At 40.9% G+C, this 20,267-nt stretch overlaps 1 protein-coding gene across 2 annotated transcripts; it reads right to left on the bottom strand.

The window, feature by feature from the left end:
• Positions 1–2,744: 2,744 nt before the first annotated feature.
• On the bottom strand, positions 2,745–17,517 carry MTRF1 (mitochondrial translation release factor 1). 2 transcript variants are annotated; one of them, XM_009275646.2, is made up of 10 exons: positions 17,339–17,517; positions 14,151–14,609; positions 10,162–10,253; positions 9,248–9,329; positions 8,909–9,016; positions 8,634–8,806; positions 7,337–7,454; positions 5,997–6,133; positions 4,292–4,390; positions 2,850–2,972 (listed from the first exon to the last, which is right to left on the bottom strand). In XM_009275646.2, the coding sequence occupies exons 2-10, from the start codon at positions 14,584–14,586 to the stop codon at positions 2,850–2,852; spliced, it is 1,368 nt and encodes a 455-aa protein (XP_009273921.1). In that variant the 5' UTR covers positions 14,587–14,609; positions 17,339–17,517. The 2 variants fall into 2 exon arrangements, with proteins under 2 accessions (XP_019326655.1, XP_009273921.1); XM_019471110.1 differs by lacking the exon at positions 17,339–17,517 and having other exon boundaries at positions 2,745–2,972; positions 14,151–14,634.
• Positions 17,518–20,267: the final 2,750 nt, after the last annotated feature.

Here is a 20,267-nt window from a genome sequence, read left to right as displayed (position 1 = left end):
TGAAATGTTTTGGGATATAGCTTGAACAAAAGTTTCTGTACAAAGCAAAAAGTGTTGCAAATAATAAGCTGAAAAAGGCTAAATTTGCCCAAGAGGATTCCCAGAGAGTGTCAGCAAACGCAGATTTGATTTTACTTGTAAAAGCAGAAATAGCCTACGTTAAAAACCAGCAGACAGCATTATACAGACCATGGGCTGAAGACAGTGGATTTTAATGGCTTGCTTAACTGAAGATACAGTGAAGAACAGCGGGGTGATTGAAGAGCGCTTGTTTTAGTTTGTAAGTACTGTCTGCAAAGTTAAATAGCTGGTTTCTCTTTAACAGCTTCTCAGTTGCAATTACAAAATATTGCAAGCTCTTGAAGTGGAGTTTATATGAAAATGCCGAATAAAGCTTTCATTTGAACAATCCGTATTACCGTCGTTCATCTATTCAAGGGTTTTAGGACAACCTGAGAGATTTATGGGTGCGTGTTCTGTTAAAAATGGGGCTCGGGGTAAATATAAACCAAAATAGGTATGTAAATATGGAAATGCTTCTTAAAAGAAACGCTTTTATTTTGTGGTCACCAGCATAGTGTCTGGGTGCCTTCCAGTAGTGCACTAAGCAGTTACTGGGAATTGTTTTATTCTGTGCATCAGTTATGAGTAACAAATGACCTGGGTTAAAATTGTTAATTTTAAAATTCTTAACAGAGTTCAGGTAATGTTTGTTGTAGTTACTATTTAGTAACATTTAGAATATAGCTGAATATATAAACTTTCTGATGGTAACAGATTGTGATTCAGTAGTCTTCATATTTGCTGGCCTTAAGAACGATGAGCAATGCCCAGAGAGGTAAAGATACACGCTTTTAAAAGGTGAGGAATGCATGTAAATCATTTCATAACATTTCTTTTACTGAAAAAAATATTTTTGTCAGTGTGATCTTTTGGCAACTTTTTTCACAGAAAGTGAAAAGACTCTTCAGCTGTACTAAGCAGCTAGAAAAAAATAAGATACGATCTGGGCAAACAGTTCTGCCAGACTAGGAAACACGTTTCATTGCTAACAGCGTTGGGTTATTTCTTCTTTTCTTCCTTTTAGCTAAATGAGAACAAGCAGCTTGCTACTTAAGTGAATAAATTCCTTTGTAGTTCCAGGATTCCCGAGACATTCCCTTGTGCATTCTGTTGATGATTAAATGAAAGTCATCAAGGTAGGTAAGGTACCAGGGCTGTTCTTCTTACGCAGAGGGTAAGCATCCCTCTTTCCACTGTCATAAAAAGGGCTACTTCCAACGCAGAGGGTAAGCATCCCTCTTTCCACTTAGCCCATAAAAAGGGCTACTTCCAGGCTCAGCTGTTGCCTGGCTTCCTTCTTGGCTGGGTGAGGCACTGCCGCCCGAGACCTCAGCAGGGAAATGAAAGAGACCCAGGAACTATGTTTCATGTCAATCACCAGGAGCTGCAGAGAGATGAAGTTGGTGCCTTGCACCAGCTGCAACATCACATCCACGCGTAAGGTCTGTTACGCACGTCGATGATCATGAGGGGAAGCCAGGCGGACAGGTGGTATTTTGTTCTGTTTGTCGTAACGCTGTTTGACAACGAAATACGAAGCTGCAGGAGAAGGCTGTTCCTACCAGATGAACCTTGCTCTTGCTCTGCTTTCCCACGACCACTCCTGCTCTCCCCAGGGGCTGTTCGCTGCCTTCCAAGGAGCCACTTTCCTTTTCCTTTTCCTCCCTGTGCTTCGTTATCGTAATTTTTCCTGCTAGTGGTTTCACTGCTGAAAATCAGGGTTGCTTGTAGGAACTGAAAAGCTCAAGTTCAGAGTATTCCACCCTGAAAATGCCTCAGAGATGGCATCGTTGTGCCCCACATCCCTCCCATAAGGACAAGTGCCAGCCCACAGCCCAACCCCATCACAATCTCTCAGCTCGTACATCCCACAGAAAGACTGGGCTGGAAGAACTTAGAATAAAATATGGCTTCAAATAATATTTTGTAAGTTAGGATAAAACAGCTTTAAATAATGTTTTGTCGATGCGGAGAAGCAAATATATCTGGCTTTAGTAAAACAGAGCGCTGCAGGCAATGACCTCCAGTAGAAGGGAGTCTGCTCTGTATCAAATTGCTTTTGAATATATCACTCAAAAAAAAAAAAAAAGCATCATAATACAGAGTTATTTTTAAAGGACTACATTTAGGAAGCTCACCCAATCGATGGAAGTTAGGATAAAACAGCTTTAAATAATGTTTTGTCGATGCGGAGAAGCAAATATATCTGGCTTTAGTAAAACAGAGCGCTGCAGGCAATGACCTCCAGTAGAAGGGGGTCTGCTCTGTATCAAATTGCTTTTGAATATATCACTCAAAAAAAAAAAAAAGCATCATAATACAGAGTTATTTTTAAAGGACTACATTTAGGAAGCTCACCCAATCGATGGATAAAAATAAGTAGTATTCGTGAGGCCAGATTCTAGACTATGTTTGGGGAGCTTAGGTCCTTTCAGCTGGAGAGGAACATCTCCCACCCCCAAAACAAAACTTGCACTACGTGGTATTTCTTCTGCTCCACCACCACGATTCTCTCTCTCTCCAGCTGCAATATGGTCAAGAAAAGGACCGGCTTAACAAAGCCATGCTGCCAGGACAGAAGGTATCTGCACACGGTACTCTAAGCTTGTTCTTTTCTGCTAGGGCTGCTGTAATAAATTCAACCCATTTGCACCAAAATATAAAAAAAGGTAGTATCACACTGAAAAACAGAGGCATAGATTTTAATCAGTCTGTCGTCTAACAAATGCATCCGTTTTATTTTGGTACTGAACACAACATTTCTGCTTTAACTCTACACAAGGTCTTCAGCAGCCTCCTCCTTCTAAAGCCTGCAAATTTTCTAGATATTCGGTGACAGCCTCTATCTCTGCAAACTCCAGTAGTCTGTTGATTAACTTATCCAGTGCTTCTTTCCCACTTAGAATTTCCTATGAAAAAAGTAACAACAGACAAAAGCGTTACTGACGGGTACATCAGTATTATTCTGAAAGGCTGACTACTCGGACGAGGAGCTCCTGGAACGCACTTTGCCTGGAGACTTATCTTGGTGCATCCACCCGCTCGTCTTTGCGGCTCCCCCGTGTGAAAGCAACACGGCGTGGTGCACCGCGGCGGGACTTCTGCTGGCCGCCTGTGAAAAGCACATCGATTCTGGCAGCAACAGAAGGAGCTACTGGTGCCTTCCTGCCATGCTTTCGTGTAACCCATGCGTTTACATGAAAATCCCCTAGCAAGATCAATCAAGGATTGAAGGATCTAACTCAAACACTGTTGCTCATGCCAAGAACTAGTTTGTTTTGCAAGCAAAGCTTAACTAACTTTTGTTAGACAGTTTATGGTTTCAGTTTCACTCAAGAAAAGCAACAAGTTCCCAACACTAAGTAACGGAAAAGCTTGACTAACAAAGTCATTCTTATACAGTCGTGGAACTTCTTCCCATTCTCCTCCACCACGGCATTTGTGTACCTCTTCCCCACTCTATTAACTATGAACCATTCCATATTCAGCACGCCCCGTGTTCTCCGAAGTTACCCAGGACATCTGCGGATACAGTTCGAAACGTGTTGCTTCTTACGCAACAGCACTTAGAGTAAACTGGATACCTAAGCCAAAATAGCGAAGGGTCACCCTAAGTTTTGTCCTAAAATTCAAAACATTTTCTATAAATTTAATACACAAAAATGCTTTTCCCTGTTAAAAAAAAAAAAAAAGATTCAAGCCATATGTAGAGATTGACTCAGAAATAAAGTATCAGGTAATCTTAAAATAAAAGCATTCAGATTCACTTTCTTTTAACTGTGGCTTGCGAGGCAAACATGAAGAAAAGTTTTTATCTTTCTTCACTCCAGCATTAAAGGGAGAAGGAAAGACTCGGCTTAACTACAAAAAAGTCCTTCTTGTCGGCTGTGCTAAGCTTCAAGAATCTCCAATTTCACTTGTCCGGTTTGGCCAAGGGACTCACTGAGCTCACGATGAGGACTACACTCTTGGTCATTTTTCACTCATACAGTAGGAGAAACACACACGGAGAAGTAGGCCAGTGAGTTATGTCCTGTGCCAGTCATCTTTAACACTACCCTACAACAAGGCAGAAAAAGAAAGCTTAAGCTTTCTAAATCTATGACGTTCTGTCAGAGCACAACTGGCTATCCGATTTCCTCATATATATCTAATTGTTTTCACTGAGTTAATTTTTTCTTCTTATGGTACACATAGGTATCTAAAAACCCTCACAAGCAACCATTACCTTGATATTGCGTGCATCATACGAGATCCTGTGGTCAGTGACTCTGTCCTGGGTGAAGTTGTAAGTACGAATTCTCTCTGACTGGGCTCTCGTTCCCAACTGTAGTGAAGCAGCAGAAAACAAATTCTACTAGATCATGTTTTAAAAAGAATATCAAATGCTACTCTAAAACAGAATAAACTTTAATGGATCAGCCTGTTGTACGTACAAACCTAGCAGTCACTGGCTTAGCATACGGGTTTTTTTAAATATTGTGGCATTACTAAACTGTATTATTTGTGACTCTGTATCACAGACCAATTTTAACATCCTCCACTACGCTTCTGTTCCAGCTCTGCAGCTGGAAGAATTACCTAACTCTTAAAAGTCATGTAAGGCAAGAGATACGTCTACACGTGCCCTTAGTTCAAAAATGTAAGTGTGTTTTTCTTTTTGGGGGGGTTGTAGCTCCCACAAAAAAATAATGAGCGTAGGCACCATTAATAACAGAAGCAGCACAGTCAACGCGTGGCAAAGCAGTTCCACTAATGTTTGGCTGTCAGAAATTAGCACTGAAAGAGGAGTAAATTGAGAACATGAAGAGTAGTCCTCTAGTGGTAAAGCGCAAGAGTGCAAGCAGTTCTAAGTTTCAAAACCGAACTCCAAATGTAGCATTGTGTGACTAAACCCTTTATTAAAATGGAGAATTAAATGCTAAAAACTGCTTGGAGAAATGGGTGTCTGCTTCCATGGGCTTTTTTGACAATTTCATCTGCACCCACATGTATATTTCAAAACATACATTGAATATATTCTGAAACATTAGGAAAGGTAATTTACTTTTGCCTAGTTTTCTGTAGTATTCATATAAATGTACATCTAAGTCCTTTATGAAGCTTTGAAGGCTCCCAAGGTAAAAGTAATAACAAAAGGTAAACGGCTTGCCGCTTACAATGACTGGGTTAATAATCTGCAGGAACAATTCACTGAAAATGCAACTTAAATTAGTGATTAAATAGCTAAGCTGGAAACTTTGGAGTACTGAATAATTCTGTAATTCTGAAGTATTTTTATCCCTGTTGATCACTGTTGAAGTTTGCACCACAAATGGGAAAATACTCAAAGAATGGGAAAAGAATGATCACACATTTCAAGAGAAAAGCACACTTTGCAGCATAACTTGAGGTAACTCTTCTATGGAAGCTGTTTCTTCCTTAGAAGGTTCCCTAAACCGTATCAGATAAACAGCTACCTAACTGCGAAGTGGCAGGATTGTTTATATACTTGTTTCTTTCAAAAGCTCTGGATGATCTTAAAAATACTCTGGTTTAGAAACAGGTTAAAATACAACTTTGAGAACTTCAGATCCCAGTTTTCATGGAAAATAACTTTTTACTGATGCTCTATATGTGTAACTCTGGCCCTAACAGGGGGATTCAATCCATGATGTTGAACGCTGCCTTTTGGATAATTCCAGCTAGTCTTTTGACTCTTTTCTTTCCAGCTACAGTTGATGTCTTTTTTTCATTGCCCGAGAAGTCTACACTAGTGTTGAACTGGGATAAGTAAAAAAAAGACTTACTGTTTTAAAATACAAGATTCTCCTTTGTAAGCACACCTGGTTAGACACACACGCTCACTTACCCTGGCACTGTCACTCAAAAAGATCAGAAACACATCTACAACATAGCACCCTCTCCAAATTTCAGCAATCACATGTTCTCACCTGGAGTTTTCTGGCGCTCTGCTCTTGACTTAGTTGTTTTTCAATGATCTGCTGGTACAGCTTAGCTCTCAGTGTCCGCAGAGCTATTTCCTTGTTCATCTGCTGTGATCGCTCCTGCTGGCACTCAACTGCTAGTCCTTCACAGAGGGATTCAAGAGAGCTCAGATCAAAAGCCCATTATAACAAAGAACAAATAAGCTAAATTAATTCTAACGCATTAGGCAAATGAAACCTTCTAGAGTGCTGGTTTGTAGGGCCTTTCAGCTGTAGGATAAAAAGTCATTTTAACACACTGGCCAGAACCATTAGTATGTTTTTAAACTCTTCACAGCTGCACCAGGGGCTTTGTTCAGTGCCACAGAAAAGTCAGGGATATTTTAAAATTTCATGAAGCAAACGAGTCTCTGACATTGCCTCCAGAAAACGGGTTCACTCAATTAGCTATCACATGTTAAAAATGTAATTTGCACAGTCCATGGAAGCATGTTTAAAACAGTGCAACACAAGTTTTTGAAGTCTTAGTCCAGATAAGCTCTTGGAGACTGGAAAATTCATCATTCTAGCAGAGAAGGGTGTGTAAACAACACCGGAGAGTCTTGAACTTAATTATGAATAATGAAATAAAGTAAAATAAAGGTCTCTAAAAGAAATTTAGTATTTATTTTTACTTCTCATTTGATTTCTGAAATAAAAAGGCATATAGGAAACAGCTGTTTTCAGGTCACTACTGGAATTTCCTGTGCCTAAAGAGATTCCGCGTCTGGACAGATAGAAGCCCACTGAATTTCAATAAAAACAAATCCAGAGAAAGACAGAGTGGTCCAGTATGTACACTACATTCCCATCAGTGTACATTTTCCTTCCTGTTCAACATATGATAGCATTATCTGGTACTGAATGAAAATCTTCAAGTCCCCTTTTTTCTCAGTCTTGCAACTACACAGGTTCCAGCTAGGCAGAGCGCAGCCTCGGTTGCCAATGGCCATTATTCCCGAAGGTACAGAGCACACAGCACGGATTATTTACATCTTCCATCCCATCCCTGTCACCCTCCATTTGTCCTTTCATCCTTCAAAGACAGTGTATTCATTAAACACTTGCTCTGAAGACAAAACTGGCATAATAGCAACATGCTGACCATTGTGCCGCCGGTACATAGCCCTTTTTCTCACACGTTGCCTTGCTAGCAGAGGGGCAGAACAAGAAGGGGCTACCTCCTTTTTTTGGTATAAGGCCCAACCCTGCAAACTCACTCTAAAAGACAACTTGCAGGATCACAAGCTTTCTCTTCAGGACACAGATTTAGGGTGATCAGAAGTACGAAACACAGCCAGACTCACCTGTGGGAAGGTGTACAATTCTCACAGCGCTATCAGTTTTGTTAACATGTTGCCCTCCTGCTCCTTTGGCCCTGAATGTATCTATACGCAAATCTTTGGGATCCACTTTAACATCAACCTAGAATCAAAGAAAATTAGCACTACTTTCTGCTCATTCTAAAAATATTTTGAATGTCAGTGATACTCGGTGTAAAAAAAAAATCACTTCTCAAAAAATTGCTCCTTTACAACTGTCCCTGAGTAACAGCTATAATTGTTATACTTTAAAAAAATGCAATGTCAAATATCTCTGCAAAGCAAGCGATGTTTAAATATTTCACTTATTTTTTCAAACTCTCACTCCGGGTCCTTCACAAAACAAGGTATGTGTGAAACAGAACAAAATCAACAACTTTTTGTAAAAACACTAGCTTTGGCAGGGAGACTAAGAAATAAGCAAGTAATCAAAAACTACTTCTGAACAGCGGTGCAAGGATCTTGTTCATGAGTCAAGCCTGAATGATTCTTGCAACAGTGCTTAAAAACATCTAACTGAGGAAAAACTGGGTGTATCCAGATCCAAGTAAGGATTGCAGCATTGGAAATATGAGTCCATGATGACCTGGACCATAGTTTGAGCTCAGTGGATGGGAAAGGAACATTCAGATCTGATCAATGTCGCAAGGAAAGCATTACAAGGAAGCAGGAGAACTTGCAGGGAAAGCCTACACGATCTGGTTTTGTTTATTTTGTGTGTAAATGGCTGGTTTAAGTGAGAACTGTCGGTATCAGTGAGATCTCAGAAAGACTAGCCAACACACTCACTCATTCAAATTCAAAGCAGACCGTCCTTGATTTAACAGAGGACACCAATAATTTAAATGAAACCAAAAAAATCAAAAGGACCCGCATAATCACATTACTGTGCAACACTGAATATTTTCTTGGATATGTTCCCTGTCTTAATACATGATGTAATTTAAACTTGGCGTACTCATAGCAGTCAGCTTTCTGAGTGGTGGGGCTGGAATACTCATTGAAACAATCACTGATTTACATGCCATTTCAGGCAATAGCAAATCTCTGCAAAGTTGCTTCTGATGACCCATTTAAACATGTAAGGTACAGTGCCAAGGACTATCGCCTTCCAGAGTCAGAGAACTTGTGGTTCACTTGCTGGGACTTGCACAAAGCACTTAGGTATCAATAAAATCCCAAAACAGTAACAGTAACGTGGTTTTAAATAACACCTACTCCAATGCCAAAATGGGTGAGCAGGGATACACCACCTTACCACCCTGATTAACAGTTAATTTACCTCCTCTGGCTGAGGAAGAACAATAACTGACATCGTCCCAGTATGAATACGCTGCATTCTTGATGACAGGCCCGTCTCAGGGATTCGCTGGACTCGATGAGTCCCTCCTTCGTATTTCAGATGCCTGTAGACATCATCTCCTGAAATATGAGCAGCGGCATGATGCAACCCACCTAGAGAGACAAATAATGCATGACAAATATAGCATGACAAATATAGCACAGAAACACTTTTAATTTCATTGTCTTGGTGGAATTTCTGAAGAACTACTGTACCTATCTCAGCCGGCATATAGTTCACAATGTCAAAGGTCCAATGTTTATAGTCTGCATAGTTCTGGTACATCTCAAACATTTCTTTAGTGAACTGTTGGCAGATGTCTCCTAAAAATATAAAGGCGCTACAACATAAATAGCAGTTCACAAAATGGCAGCCACCAGTTTTTAGATTTAGCTGCAACTCTAACCACAGTCATTAGACAGATTAATACTCTTCTTCAGAAAGTATTACTTTATACCATTAAATTATAAAAAGGCATTAAGAATAACACGTAAGAGGTTTAATAAAGTTGGATGGAGGTTTGAAGTAATCGTTACTGTGGGGACTTTGCTGACCTCCAGTTGTTCTGCCAGCTGTCACTTCTAATATGACATGACTTCTATCATATTTTTCCTTTGGCACTAGAAGCTGGAAAAGCTGAAAAGGAAAAAAAAAAAAAATAATGTCATTATCTCCTTCATGACTCCGTGTCTCCTCTTAATCAAATTTACAGCCAGCCTTCACAATTGCCACAGCTTGAGCGCACACAACTACTGATTTCTTTTGGCAAACTAGTAAGTGGGACTAAAAACTATCCAATGGCTGTTGCAACTCAGTGCAGTCAGTGTGGAAATGGGATGTGCTGGTGCACTCACAGGAAAGCTAGCTGACAATTTGATACTGCAAAGTCAGGTGCCAGGTCACCCACTCCAGTCCCAAATACCTATGAAAACAAAGTTATTAGCTATAACCCAGCCAATCTGTACATTAATCTTATTTTTCAGAAAGTCTCGTTTCATATTATTTCAATCTGAATGTAGAAATGAGACCAAACATAGAGCTCACAACTGAATCATTTCAGCTTCTCTGCTTATAATTAATTTCCCCACTCATGGGGTGCTGTCAGCTGAAGAGAAAATGAAAGACTGCAAGTCCCAATCAGAAATCTTTCAAGAATGCATGCTCTGCTGCCACATAGGATGTCATGTCAGGTCTCAATAGCACAGGCTCACCATTTTTTTAATCCCCTTCAGCATCTGCAGACAGACAAGCAAGCAAGCAAAAATGACTAAAATAATAAGCTTCTAAGACACAGTTGTCAGTAAGAAGCTTACTAATAATTAATGTTGCCACTTCTTTTCAGGGAGAACACAGAAGCTGGACTTCTGTTTCATTAAACGCAAGTGTTAGTGTCTATTGGTAAGATCACAAAGGAACATTTTTCTGACATCTTTATTTACAAAGCTGTATAACTTTACCTCACGCTCACCTTTCTGCACAACATGTTGATTTTTTTATCCAGGGTTTCCTTCTCTTCTAAGGCAAGCTCTAGAAGTTGTTTCTCATGTCTGCTGTCTAGCTCTAAATTCCAACAACAGGAATAGATGTTAGCCAATCTCACCTAGCTTAGAGCACATTGTAATACAGCTGTCCAAAGACATGCACCGCAGCACATAAAAGCTTGCAGTTGCATTCTACCAGCATGAAATATCAAATAAGAGCAGCCGAAGCCAGGATGCATATTGCTAACTAAATGATCATATTTTTCAGGGGTGCTGGAAGGAGTAGCGGATATCTTACCTCTCAATCTCCAGTTTATGGCTCAAAGTCTGCATCAAACAGATGCCAGTCCCACCTGACAGTTACTAACTCTCAGTTATACTGATGGTTATGTCATACAGATTGACAGTCCAGGGGTAAATCCACAAATGGATTTGACAAAATACGTCAAAAACATGCCTGGAGATGAGAAGTGCCTCAGTTTCCCTTATTACAATTTTTCATGCAACAAAATTTTTCTTCCTAGACCTGCCCAGAAACACCCATATATTCAACAATTTGTAGCCACCTCATTAAGGTCAGCATTACAAATATAGGTATGATGATAATAATGAGGTTTCTAACCTTCTGTTTCCTGCTATTCAAGAGATCAGTGAGATGTGGGAGTTATGGATGCAAGTCATCAGGATGTGGGAGACCTCACTTTGACTCTTTGTCTTGCTTAAGGAGATTCCCTTCCCCTCTCTTCAGCATGTGAGACCACAATCTGGAGTACCGTGTCCAGTTTTGAGCTCCCCAGTACAAGAAAGGCATGGAAATACTGGAGTGAGTCTAGTTGAGAATCACCAAGATGGTCAAGGGCTGGAACAAAGGACATATGAGAAGAGGCTGAGGAAACTGTTTTCAGCCTTAAGAAAAGCAGGCGGAGGGGAAGTTTTATTGTTGTGTACAACTACCTAACAGTAAGACATTGGGAAGATGGAGACAGACTGTATTTCATGATAAAAGGAGACATAAGCTGGAATACAGGAAATTCTGATCAAATATTAGGAAAATTATTTTCACCCTAAGGGTGATCAGACACTGGAACAGGCGCTCAGAGAGGTTGTAGGATCTCCATCCTTGGATATATTCCAAACTCAACTGGACAAGGCCCTGGGCAACCTGCTCTAACTGGTCCTGCTTTGAGTAGACCAAATGACCTTCAGAGGTCCCCTTCAAACTAAATTACTCGGTGATTCTGTGATTAGATTGTCCCTTCCCACATTTTAGAGCTTACTACCAAACTAGGAAACATTCTTAGGCAAAGCTAGCAGAAGCTCAAAACCTTTTCTGCTATGGAGGCTCCAGTTTACAATAATTAAAGATGCTGATCAGTTAGCATTAGATTATACACTAAGTAGAAACCTGGACGACAGTTGGAGTCAAGTGGAAAACCTGCCACTGCCAAAATAGGGAGCACCCTTTCCTTTTCATCTTTCTCCCCACTGTTCTACCAGCTGAGGATTGGCTCTGTCACTCATCTCATCAGAAAGTAAACCCATTCAACTCACTGAAAGAAAACAACAGGTCTGGTTAAATAAGTGCATGTATTTTACCATGCCAAGTTGAACTAGATTTAATTTACAACCGGAAAATTACCAGCACAAATGGGGGAATGGGGGAAGACAGCTTTGAACAGCTGGGAGTGAGAGCGAAAGAAGAAAGCAACAAAGACGAGGAGAAAGTATTATGCCGCCTTCTGGCCAGCATGGAAACCATAGGCTTGCCTCAGATGCAGCATAAAACCGGACACTCAATAGCTGAATGCATCTCTTTGCCTTGCATGACCAGTTGCCTGAGCTCTGGATTCTGCGGCAGGAATCAGGTATCTCAAAGGCGGGCGCAAGGACCGTGGGCTCCACATCTCTGGGCATCTGCAGCCTGGTCCCCGTTCACAGCAGCTAACACACACACACATTTACTGGTGGCCTCAGCAGCGAGTCTTAAGAGCTAAATGGGCTGGGATGTTGAACCAGCTTTGTATACTGGGCAAGGACAGCAGCAGCTCCTCCGTATCCCAGTTTTTAATTTATGCTCTGCAGTTTTTTTCCTTAAATAAAAGATGTTAGATCTACACTAGAACCTGGCATCCCCTGTACATAAGGCAAGAACTGTATAAATTTCCTTACCAGTATGTCACAACTCCAACCCAAAGCCGGTACTGAATCAAAGGCTTCTAGCTGGTCCAAAAAGCATCTTTATTGATTAGTTAGATAAACAGTATTAAATTAATTACTGTCAGCAGAGATGAAAGAATGGTCTGGTGGTGACCAACAAGCTTAAGGTTCAAAGGATTGGCGTCCCATTCCTACCTCCCTGCAAACATGACCTTTAAGAATTCACTTAATCTACCCCGTGACTCACATCACCAGTGGCAAACCAGAAAATAGTATTTTTCTGCTTCACTGAGTGTTGCAAATATAAAATCCTATAGCAATTGTGAGGAATTCAGGTACTACAGAGAAGAGGGTCAGTTAGGGAGCTAAGCAGAAAACAAAGAGCAGTCAAATGAAGGGAACACCTGTGTTTTAACTTGGCCACATGATAAACAGTACAGATAGAATAATTTGGCTCCATTTAATTAACTTCTTGGCTGTAATTTTCTTTCATTCTTTTCCCTTCTTTCAACTAGAACTCACTCCATTCATCCACATCATAATTTATGGAATTAGAAAAATTCATTTACTTGATCCAAATGTAGCCTTTTTAAGTATGAATTTGCCAGTGTTTTCTTAATACTTTCCAATTCTTCCAAGAACATTTCTTTTTCAGCATTAAATTTTTGTTCCTTCTCACCTTCACTCCTTTTCCTCTTTCTCCAGTGAAGAGAATAACCATTTTTCAATAACCATTTTTTCCAAAAGCACAAACATCTATTTATTTCTAAAACTAAAAAATACAAATGTTTTCTACCTTTCTAAACAAGTTACATTTTTACCAGCTTTATTTCAATATGGCTTTTACCATTTTGTCAACACCTCTTGGTTCTCTCTCTGAAAAGCACTCTCCTCCATTTACATCACTGGCTACCAATTTCTCCTATCCTTTGCTTTCCTCTTGCTTCACTTCTTTAAGTGTAAGCCCCATCCTCTCCAGGCCAATGTTTCCCTCTCTTGGCTTGATACCTATCGGTGTAGCAGAACGGATGACATTTTTTCCTTCCTACTGTGTGCTCCTCCTCACACTTCTAACAATGTTTTTTTTTCTCAAAATGTTACACCGTTACTTATTTTGTAAATTCTTTTACTCCCTGTATACTTCCTTATTTCTGAACAGTATCAAAAAGAGCGACAATTTTTAATTCTTTTTTACTCCAACTTCTACCGTAGCAGAGTATTGAAAAGCAGCAGCTTCTTAGACAACCATCAATTTTTATTCCTTGAAGGACTCCTCAAATATTTTCAAAGAAATATTAGCTTTTTCCATTTAAATTGGAAGCTGACAATTCAGGGCCTAATGAAAGTTCATGTAATTTGCGCCATAAGTATCAATGGACTGGCTGGCTGGAATCCCATTTTAAATAACACCAGTGAAGTCTGCATCTGTCAAATGTATTAGGCTCACTACATTTTTTTCCTTCAGTTCACACCGCTCTTGGTTCACACTGCTCTCGGTTCTATCAAAAAACAACCTTAAACCAAACATTTCCAAACTATTTCTGCTAGATGGATAGCCCTGAGATTCCAAACAATCCCTCCTCTCCCAAGTTGGCTGTATTAAGACCTCAAACTGAAGTGAGGTAAGATGAGAAATGGAAGGATGTGGTTGGATGCAGAAAGCCCTAGCAGCATACAAGCTTCCAGGAGCAGGCAGGACCAGAGAGTGTTCCAGGGCTGGCTTAACTTATTTCAAAGCTTTCCTCAAAGGCTGGGCAATGAAGTTTATCGCAAGCAAAGCTACTGTTTTGAAACAAGTAAGTAGATATGTTCTCCTTACCTCTGCACATAGCTTCTAATTCCTGAACTTCTCTTTCAGCCTCTTTGATTTCTTGAAATGCAGCTGCAATGGGGGACAGATCGGCACATCTTCTCCTCAGGGTTCTTTGCTCAAAGTCATTTATCGAGTCAGCATTTAACAGGTGAATAACCTGCTGGTATTCCTTGCTTAGAGTCTCCAGATACTTCTGCACAGCCTCATGCTTCCACAATGCTCGAGAATCCTGATGTGTTTTCCTATGCCGACTGTTAAAAGACAGAGTGAATCTAGCTGCATCCAATAAAGATTTTGGCCTCCAAAATCCACAGTTGTGCAGTCCCACCACATAACCTATCTTCTTTGCAACAGGAGGGAGAAGACAGCTGTGAAGTTGACCATGACAGTAGCAACTGGTAAGCAGGCTCTTGAAAAGACAGACACTTTGGAAAGGCTTCATTTTTTTTCTTATTTTTCCACCACCTGAAATTAAAAGTAGACAGTACATGAAAAAGAGAGCATTCTATTAAAAAAAAAAAAAAAAACCAAACCGAACAAACACAAGAACCGTATCAAGCCCAACGAAAAAGAGAGCATTCTATTAAAAAAAAAACAAAACAAAAACGAACAAACACAAGAACCGTATCAAGCTCAAATCCTGTTCTAGATTACACCAACACAAATGCAACTGTCATGGACAAAACTACTCCTGTTTTAGTCGTGGTTTAAACCAGAAACTATTATCAGCACCACTGTACTGACTGAAGGTTGGAAAAGGTCTCTTCCCCCACCTCCTCAAACAGTTTATTTATGCTGTGGAAAACCTACTGTAGATGCAGCTTTACAGACAACAGCTTCATTTTGCCATATGACTCATTGGAAAAATCCAACCATTTCATGCCTTACTGGTGAAAGAAAAATGTTGCGGAGAGAAGACAAATCTATACTAGAGGTACAGAATTCTATATAGAGAATGTATGAAATGTCCAGAATTATGTGCAAAATTATACCCACTACCATAACAGGATATAACTTTGGCAGGAGAACATTAGTAACATCGAGCTGACCTTGCGACAGGTTAGTCAATGGGACTACAATACACTTGCAAGAAATTACTCACCCATATATGTACTCTGTAAGACATGGGTGCAGTGCTTTATGTCCCCTGTGTACCTCTTCCCATGATATATTTACATGTAAGTGTTATAAACATTTTCTATCCAAAAAGTGAGTAAGAAGCTGGTACTCTGAAATACAACCCCAGTATTTTTCTGAAACGCTTGGCCTACGGTTTTGCAGGACCGAAACTCCCCTTAGCACCACTGTTGTTCTAGGAAAGACCTTTGTCCTCTTCATTTTATATCAACATTGCAAACTATGCTATGAATTCTTACTGTGCTCTAAAAATTTATATTGGAGTGCAAGGGTCTACCAAGAGGACTAAATTATCATTCATATTCTAGGACTACTCACACAGAGAAGGTTTAGCAAATAAAGAAGCACTTCTTAATATCTCTGCCAGTGCCACAATCCCATCTGTCTACTCATTTTTACAAAAAAGTGCATTCAGAGAAAATGAGAGCATGAAACTTTTGCAACAGGATCTCCTTGAAACATACACTTGAGTTTCAAAGTTTTTACTCATCAGTGACAAGACCTTCTGTGCATCTTCAGGCATTTTATTAACAAGTTGCCATGACATTCTAACTACTCAACTCACCCATTACCCTCACCTATTTACTTTCATCCATTTGTCCACAATGAAGAAAGAGCAATATGCAGTAAAACCAGAAGTACTGCATCTCGCTTGCCTGGATGTCAGTTTTACTGCCTACAGAAGGAGGGAAGGACCTTTATTCTACTTCTGCACCTTCCCCAGCCAGCAGGTGCTATTGAACCCACTGCGGCAACTTCAGGAGTGCTTTAATTTACAGAAAGCCAACGATACCCCTCATGGATTGTTCTAGTGACTAAAACCGACTGTAGCAGAGGGATCATGTTCCCTTCACCAGGAACACAGCAAAAGGCACAAATCAGGCTCATCATCTACAGTCCTGGACATAGTTGTTCAGGGGCACATATAGTCTCAATTCCAAAAGACCTAATTCTGCTGATGGTACTGGAGTTGCTCCAGGCCCGCATGGCCCATCATCGTTTGGTCAAGTGCTAACCATCATTAACTCATTTTTAAAATCGTAATGTTACATTTTATTTAAATTAATTAATTATATTAAACATAACCATCTAACTCTTTTTTTACTGGTGTAGTTAAGAAGTGATATACTCAGATAATAACAGATTTGTACTATAGTTCTGCCTGAGCTCTCAAAAATAAAATTCTTGGTTTTAAATGCCTAAAAAGCCTAAGTAATGGCATGACACAGACCTTCAAGGAAGTCAGAAATTTCAAAATAACTTTGCTACGTTAAATAAAAAAGGTATCTCCTTTTCTGAGATGTTGCCACGTTACATTTGTGCAGACATAAGCACACATAAAACTTTTACAGAGCTATGAGCAGTAGATGACCTATTAACTGCTTTCCAAACCAGATTTTAGTATTTTTTGTGACAAAATTACCCTGTGCACATCACAAATCAAAACCAGTAAGCAAAAGTGACAACTGTAATTGTTATTACAATAAAAGTGACAACTGTAATTGTCTTATTACAATAACTTACTTATGTTACTTATATAACAAAACAAAAAAAAATTGTAATTTCCAGACAAGAAACAGTTATCAATGTTGTGACCACTTTAAGAGGTTTTAAAAATCATTTCTAACAATCAAAGGTGCTATTAACTCCATGCAACTGGATTCAGACATGTAAGAATATGTAGGCATAAGGAAGGAGCATGTATTTCAATGCACGCTGTAACAGGAACAGCTCAAGGCCGTGCCTCCGCGACCACCTTTCATACACCGCTGCCTCGCACCACAGCTACCCAGAGCAAACCCCCCGAAAGCCGTGCACCAAGTCCCCCTGGCAGCCCTCCCCCATTGCAAGGGTTACGGGTTTGTGGGGAAGGCAGGGCTGCAGAGCAAACCCCTAAGGAGCCCCAGGCCACCAGCGGGAGCTGCCTGCGCCGGGGCAGGAGCAGGCAGGAGCAGGCAGGAGCAGCCGGAGGTTGCGTCGTGCGGAAGCGGAGGGCGGCTGTGAGGGGCGAGGGGGACTCTGCTCCCCAGCACCCACCGAGAAGCTTTGGCACTCACCGTCCGCACAGGTCGGCGCCGGACGGATCCTGCCTCAAAACGCGAGGCCATGGCAGACGGGAAGTAGAGCAGAAAAACTCCCAGTCCCAGCATGCCTGCTAAAAAACATGACTCCCGGCGTGCTTCGGCTCAGGCCCGTGTGGCTGGCCAGCCCTCCGCAGCACGGCCAGCCCGTGGAGGCACGGGGGTACCGTCGCCAAAGGTCTGCCCTATCAGTAAAGGGCAGACTTTGCTTTATTTTGGGAAACACAAGCCTCGAAATAAAAAATGGGGAATGCGACCTTAAAAATAGGTCTTCATTTTTGGTATCTTCCTCACAGCTGCACAGTGACACACTCTGACTTCCGCAACGCTTTGGGAGAAATGGCAAGAGTAACAACAAATGGAAATAGTCACTTCTGTTTCCAACTCCTAAGCTGTTATATTACTTTCTCTTTCCCATGTATTTTCCCAAAGCGTGGGCTGAAAATACATGTCGTTTCAAATCTGGTTATTCAAAGGTTAATTTCGGAGAAGTTTGCATAAAACAACGTTAAGTTCCACTTTATGTCAAAGCTCACTATTCAATCATATTTAGAATGAATTATTACTATGCTACCGAAGACAAACATCAGTTATAAAATATTAATAAACAGAACCATTCAGATTATCATTACACTAATAGGCTGAAGCTTCCTAATAAAGTATGTTTTAAAACATACTATGTATATGCACATTTTAATAGATAATATTAAACAGATTATACAACTACCTCCCTAATTATAAAGGGAGGTAGTCTAATTAAAAAGACTTAAGTAACATCGGGGTTTTATACCTATAATCACCCAAAAATTCAATTATTTACTTACTCTTTGCTATATATGCTATAGGAGGGAAATGTATTCAAACATCTAAGATGAAAAATTCTGCTGCTTGAGACTGTTTTACGTTTCCCTTAGGTGCACCATTTGCACTGGAAAGTCATTCTTTCTTCTGAAGTTTGATTTATTGCAGTAACTTTCCCCACCTCTTTTATATTTGAGCAAATCCAGCTCTGCTGCAAATGCTTTAAAACCCACTGTGTTCTGAAGTTTCTTTCTTCCCAGCTCCTGTCATTCAACAGGATTAAAAAAAGGTAAAAATTTGGTATTTGGCTGATATAACATCAGCGGGGTTTGGTGAGGTAAATATTCCAAAAGACTGAAAACGAGACTGATCGATCAGGAGGATTTGGATCAAACCCCATCAGCACATGAATGACAACTAACTGCTTGTTTAGATCTGAGGCTCTGCTCCATGCCCTGGGACAGAAGGCAAGGCAGACAGATTAAAAGGCTCTTCCAGAGAACAGGACCCACCCCAGGGCTGATCCAATCTACAAAGGGGCCGCAGCAAACAGTACCCTGAAACCTCAAAGGTGCTTCCCCAGGCCTGAGCCTGCTGTGCTGCGCCGTGAGAGATGCCATCGTCCACACGCTATGCTATCGTCCAGACGCCGTCCCCACCACGCCTCCCTCTTCTTCCACTAGGACTTAGACCTCAGTGAAAGGAAGTAATAAAATTATCCTTGCACTGGGACTCTAAATATGCAATCTGATACTTAAAAATCTTGGGAAGGTAATCTATGGGAGGACAACCGAGAAGCTAATAAGAACGTGGAAACTGTAAGCAGACCACACACTCAAAAAGTGATTTTAAAAGAAGAGGGTAGGCCAAGGAAAATCAAATCAGCTTCTACTCCAGCCAGTAATGGTTCTTACATTAAATCCTCTGATTAAAAGCGATCATGATTCAGTTTTTATTATGCCTTGGCGGCGAGTTCTTTAACTTAACTCTAAGTGTGAAAATAGAGACTGTAACAAATTCTCAGCCCTCCCCAGCAGGCAGCAGACTATGCAGGGACCACATGGCAAAGACAAGGGCTGGACCCTGTACTGTCAGCAGGGTTCCCAGATATACCATCAACCACAGGACCTAGTCCATACATCTCATTTTCAAAACATAAGATACACTCTTTCCCCGTATTTACTGTATGCTTTTATAATGCAATATGGGAATTGAGTATGAAGGATGGGAAATCCCATTGCCATCTGTGCTTCCACCTCCCTCATGGTTTGCTTTGATGCCTTAAAACCTGCGTGGCCGAAGCAGCTGCCTATGGAGCTGGTGAGGACCACAGGTTATGGGATGGAGGCTGCTTGGGGCAGGGTGCCACTGCCTTCCTCAGCCACCATGGCTGCCCACAGGGACATCGGGTGACGGCAGAAGTACAGTGAGGCTTCAGGGCTTCGGGACAGACATGGTGGTTCTATACTTTAAAATCTGGCAATCCTAAACTGCCAATTGCTTTAGAAACTGGAGGCAAAGAAATGGCTCACCAGACTAAACAGGCTCCGGGCCTTACAATGTGCTTGGCTTGAAGGCAGCTCCCTGCCCACACAGAGGCCCTTTTTCACTCCGGGGGCCCTAACTGGGTTTAGCAATCTGCAAGCATCGTGCCACAACTTCTACAGATACCAACTGATGGTGACAGGTCACGGAGTAAAGTGAGACACGGCAAAATCACAAGCTTGTTATAGTGTATATATCACTTTAATATTGCTCCCCCCCCCCCCCCCTTTTGACCCAAATAGTTTGTCAACAGACTTCTGAATTCTTGCTGTCTGAAGGAAAAACTGGTGACAGAATCATACGCGTCTTGAATACAGTCCTGTTTATTAACAAAGCCTGTAGAAAGAGCTTTGTTTTGCCCAGCACAGTGGGATTAAATGACAAGAAGTTTTCTTGACTGCGCTCCCAAACCTCACTTTCAACTAGAGCTCTGCCTCCCCCAAAAGCTCGTTTCTTTGTTTATTCTCTCCCAGCTATTCCACAAATGTTTCTTTTACTGCCTCCTTGCTTTCCTTTTCTTGCTGCTTTTAACACAGATTTTTAATAGAGACACATGTCT

The sequence above is a fragment of the Aptenodytes forsteri genome, unplaced genomic scaffold (genome assembly GCF_000699145.1).
Source record: "Aptenodytes forsteri isolate BGI_AS27 unplaced genomic scaffold, ASM69914v1 Scaffold172, whole genome shotgun sequence".
In the NCBI taxonomy this organism is placed as follows: domain Eukaryota; kingdom Metazoa; phylum Chordata; class Aves; order Sphenisciformes; family Spheniscidae; genus Aptenodytes; species Aptenodytes forsteri.
The sequence above is the reverse complement of the archived record's forward strand: the minus strand, read 5'-3'. Positions and strand labels throughout refer to the sequence as shown.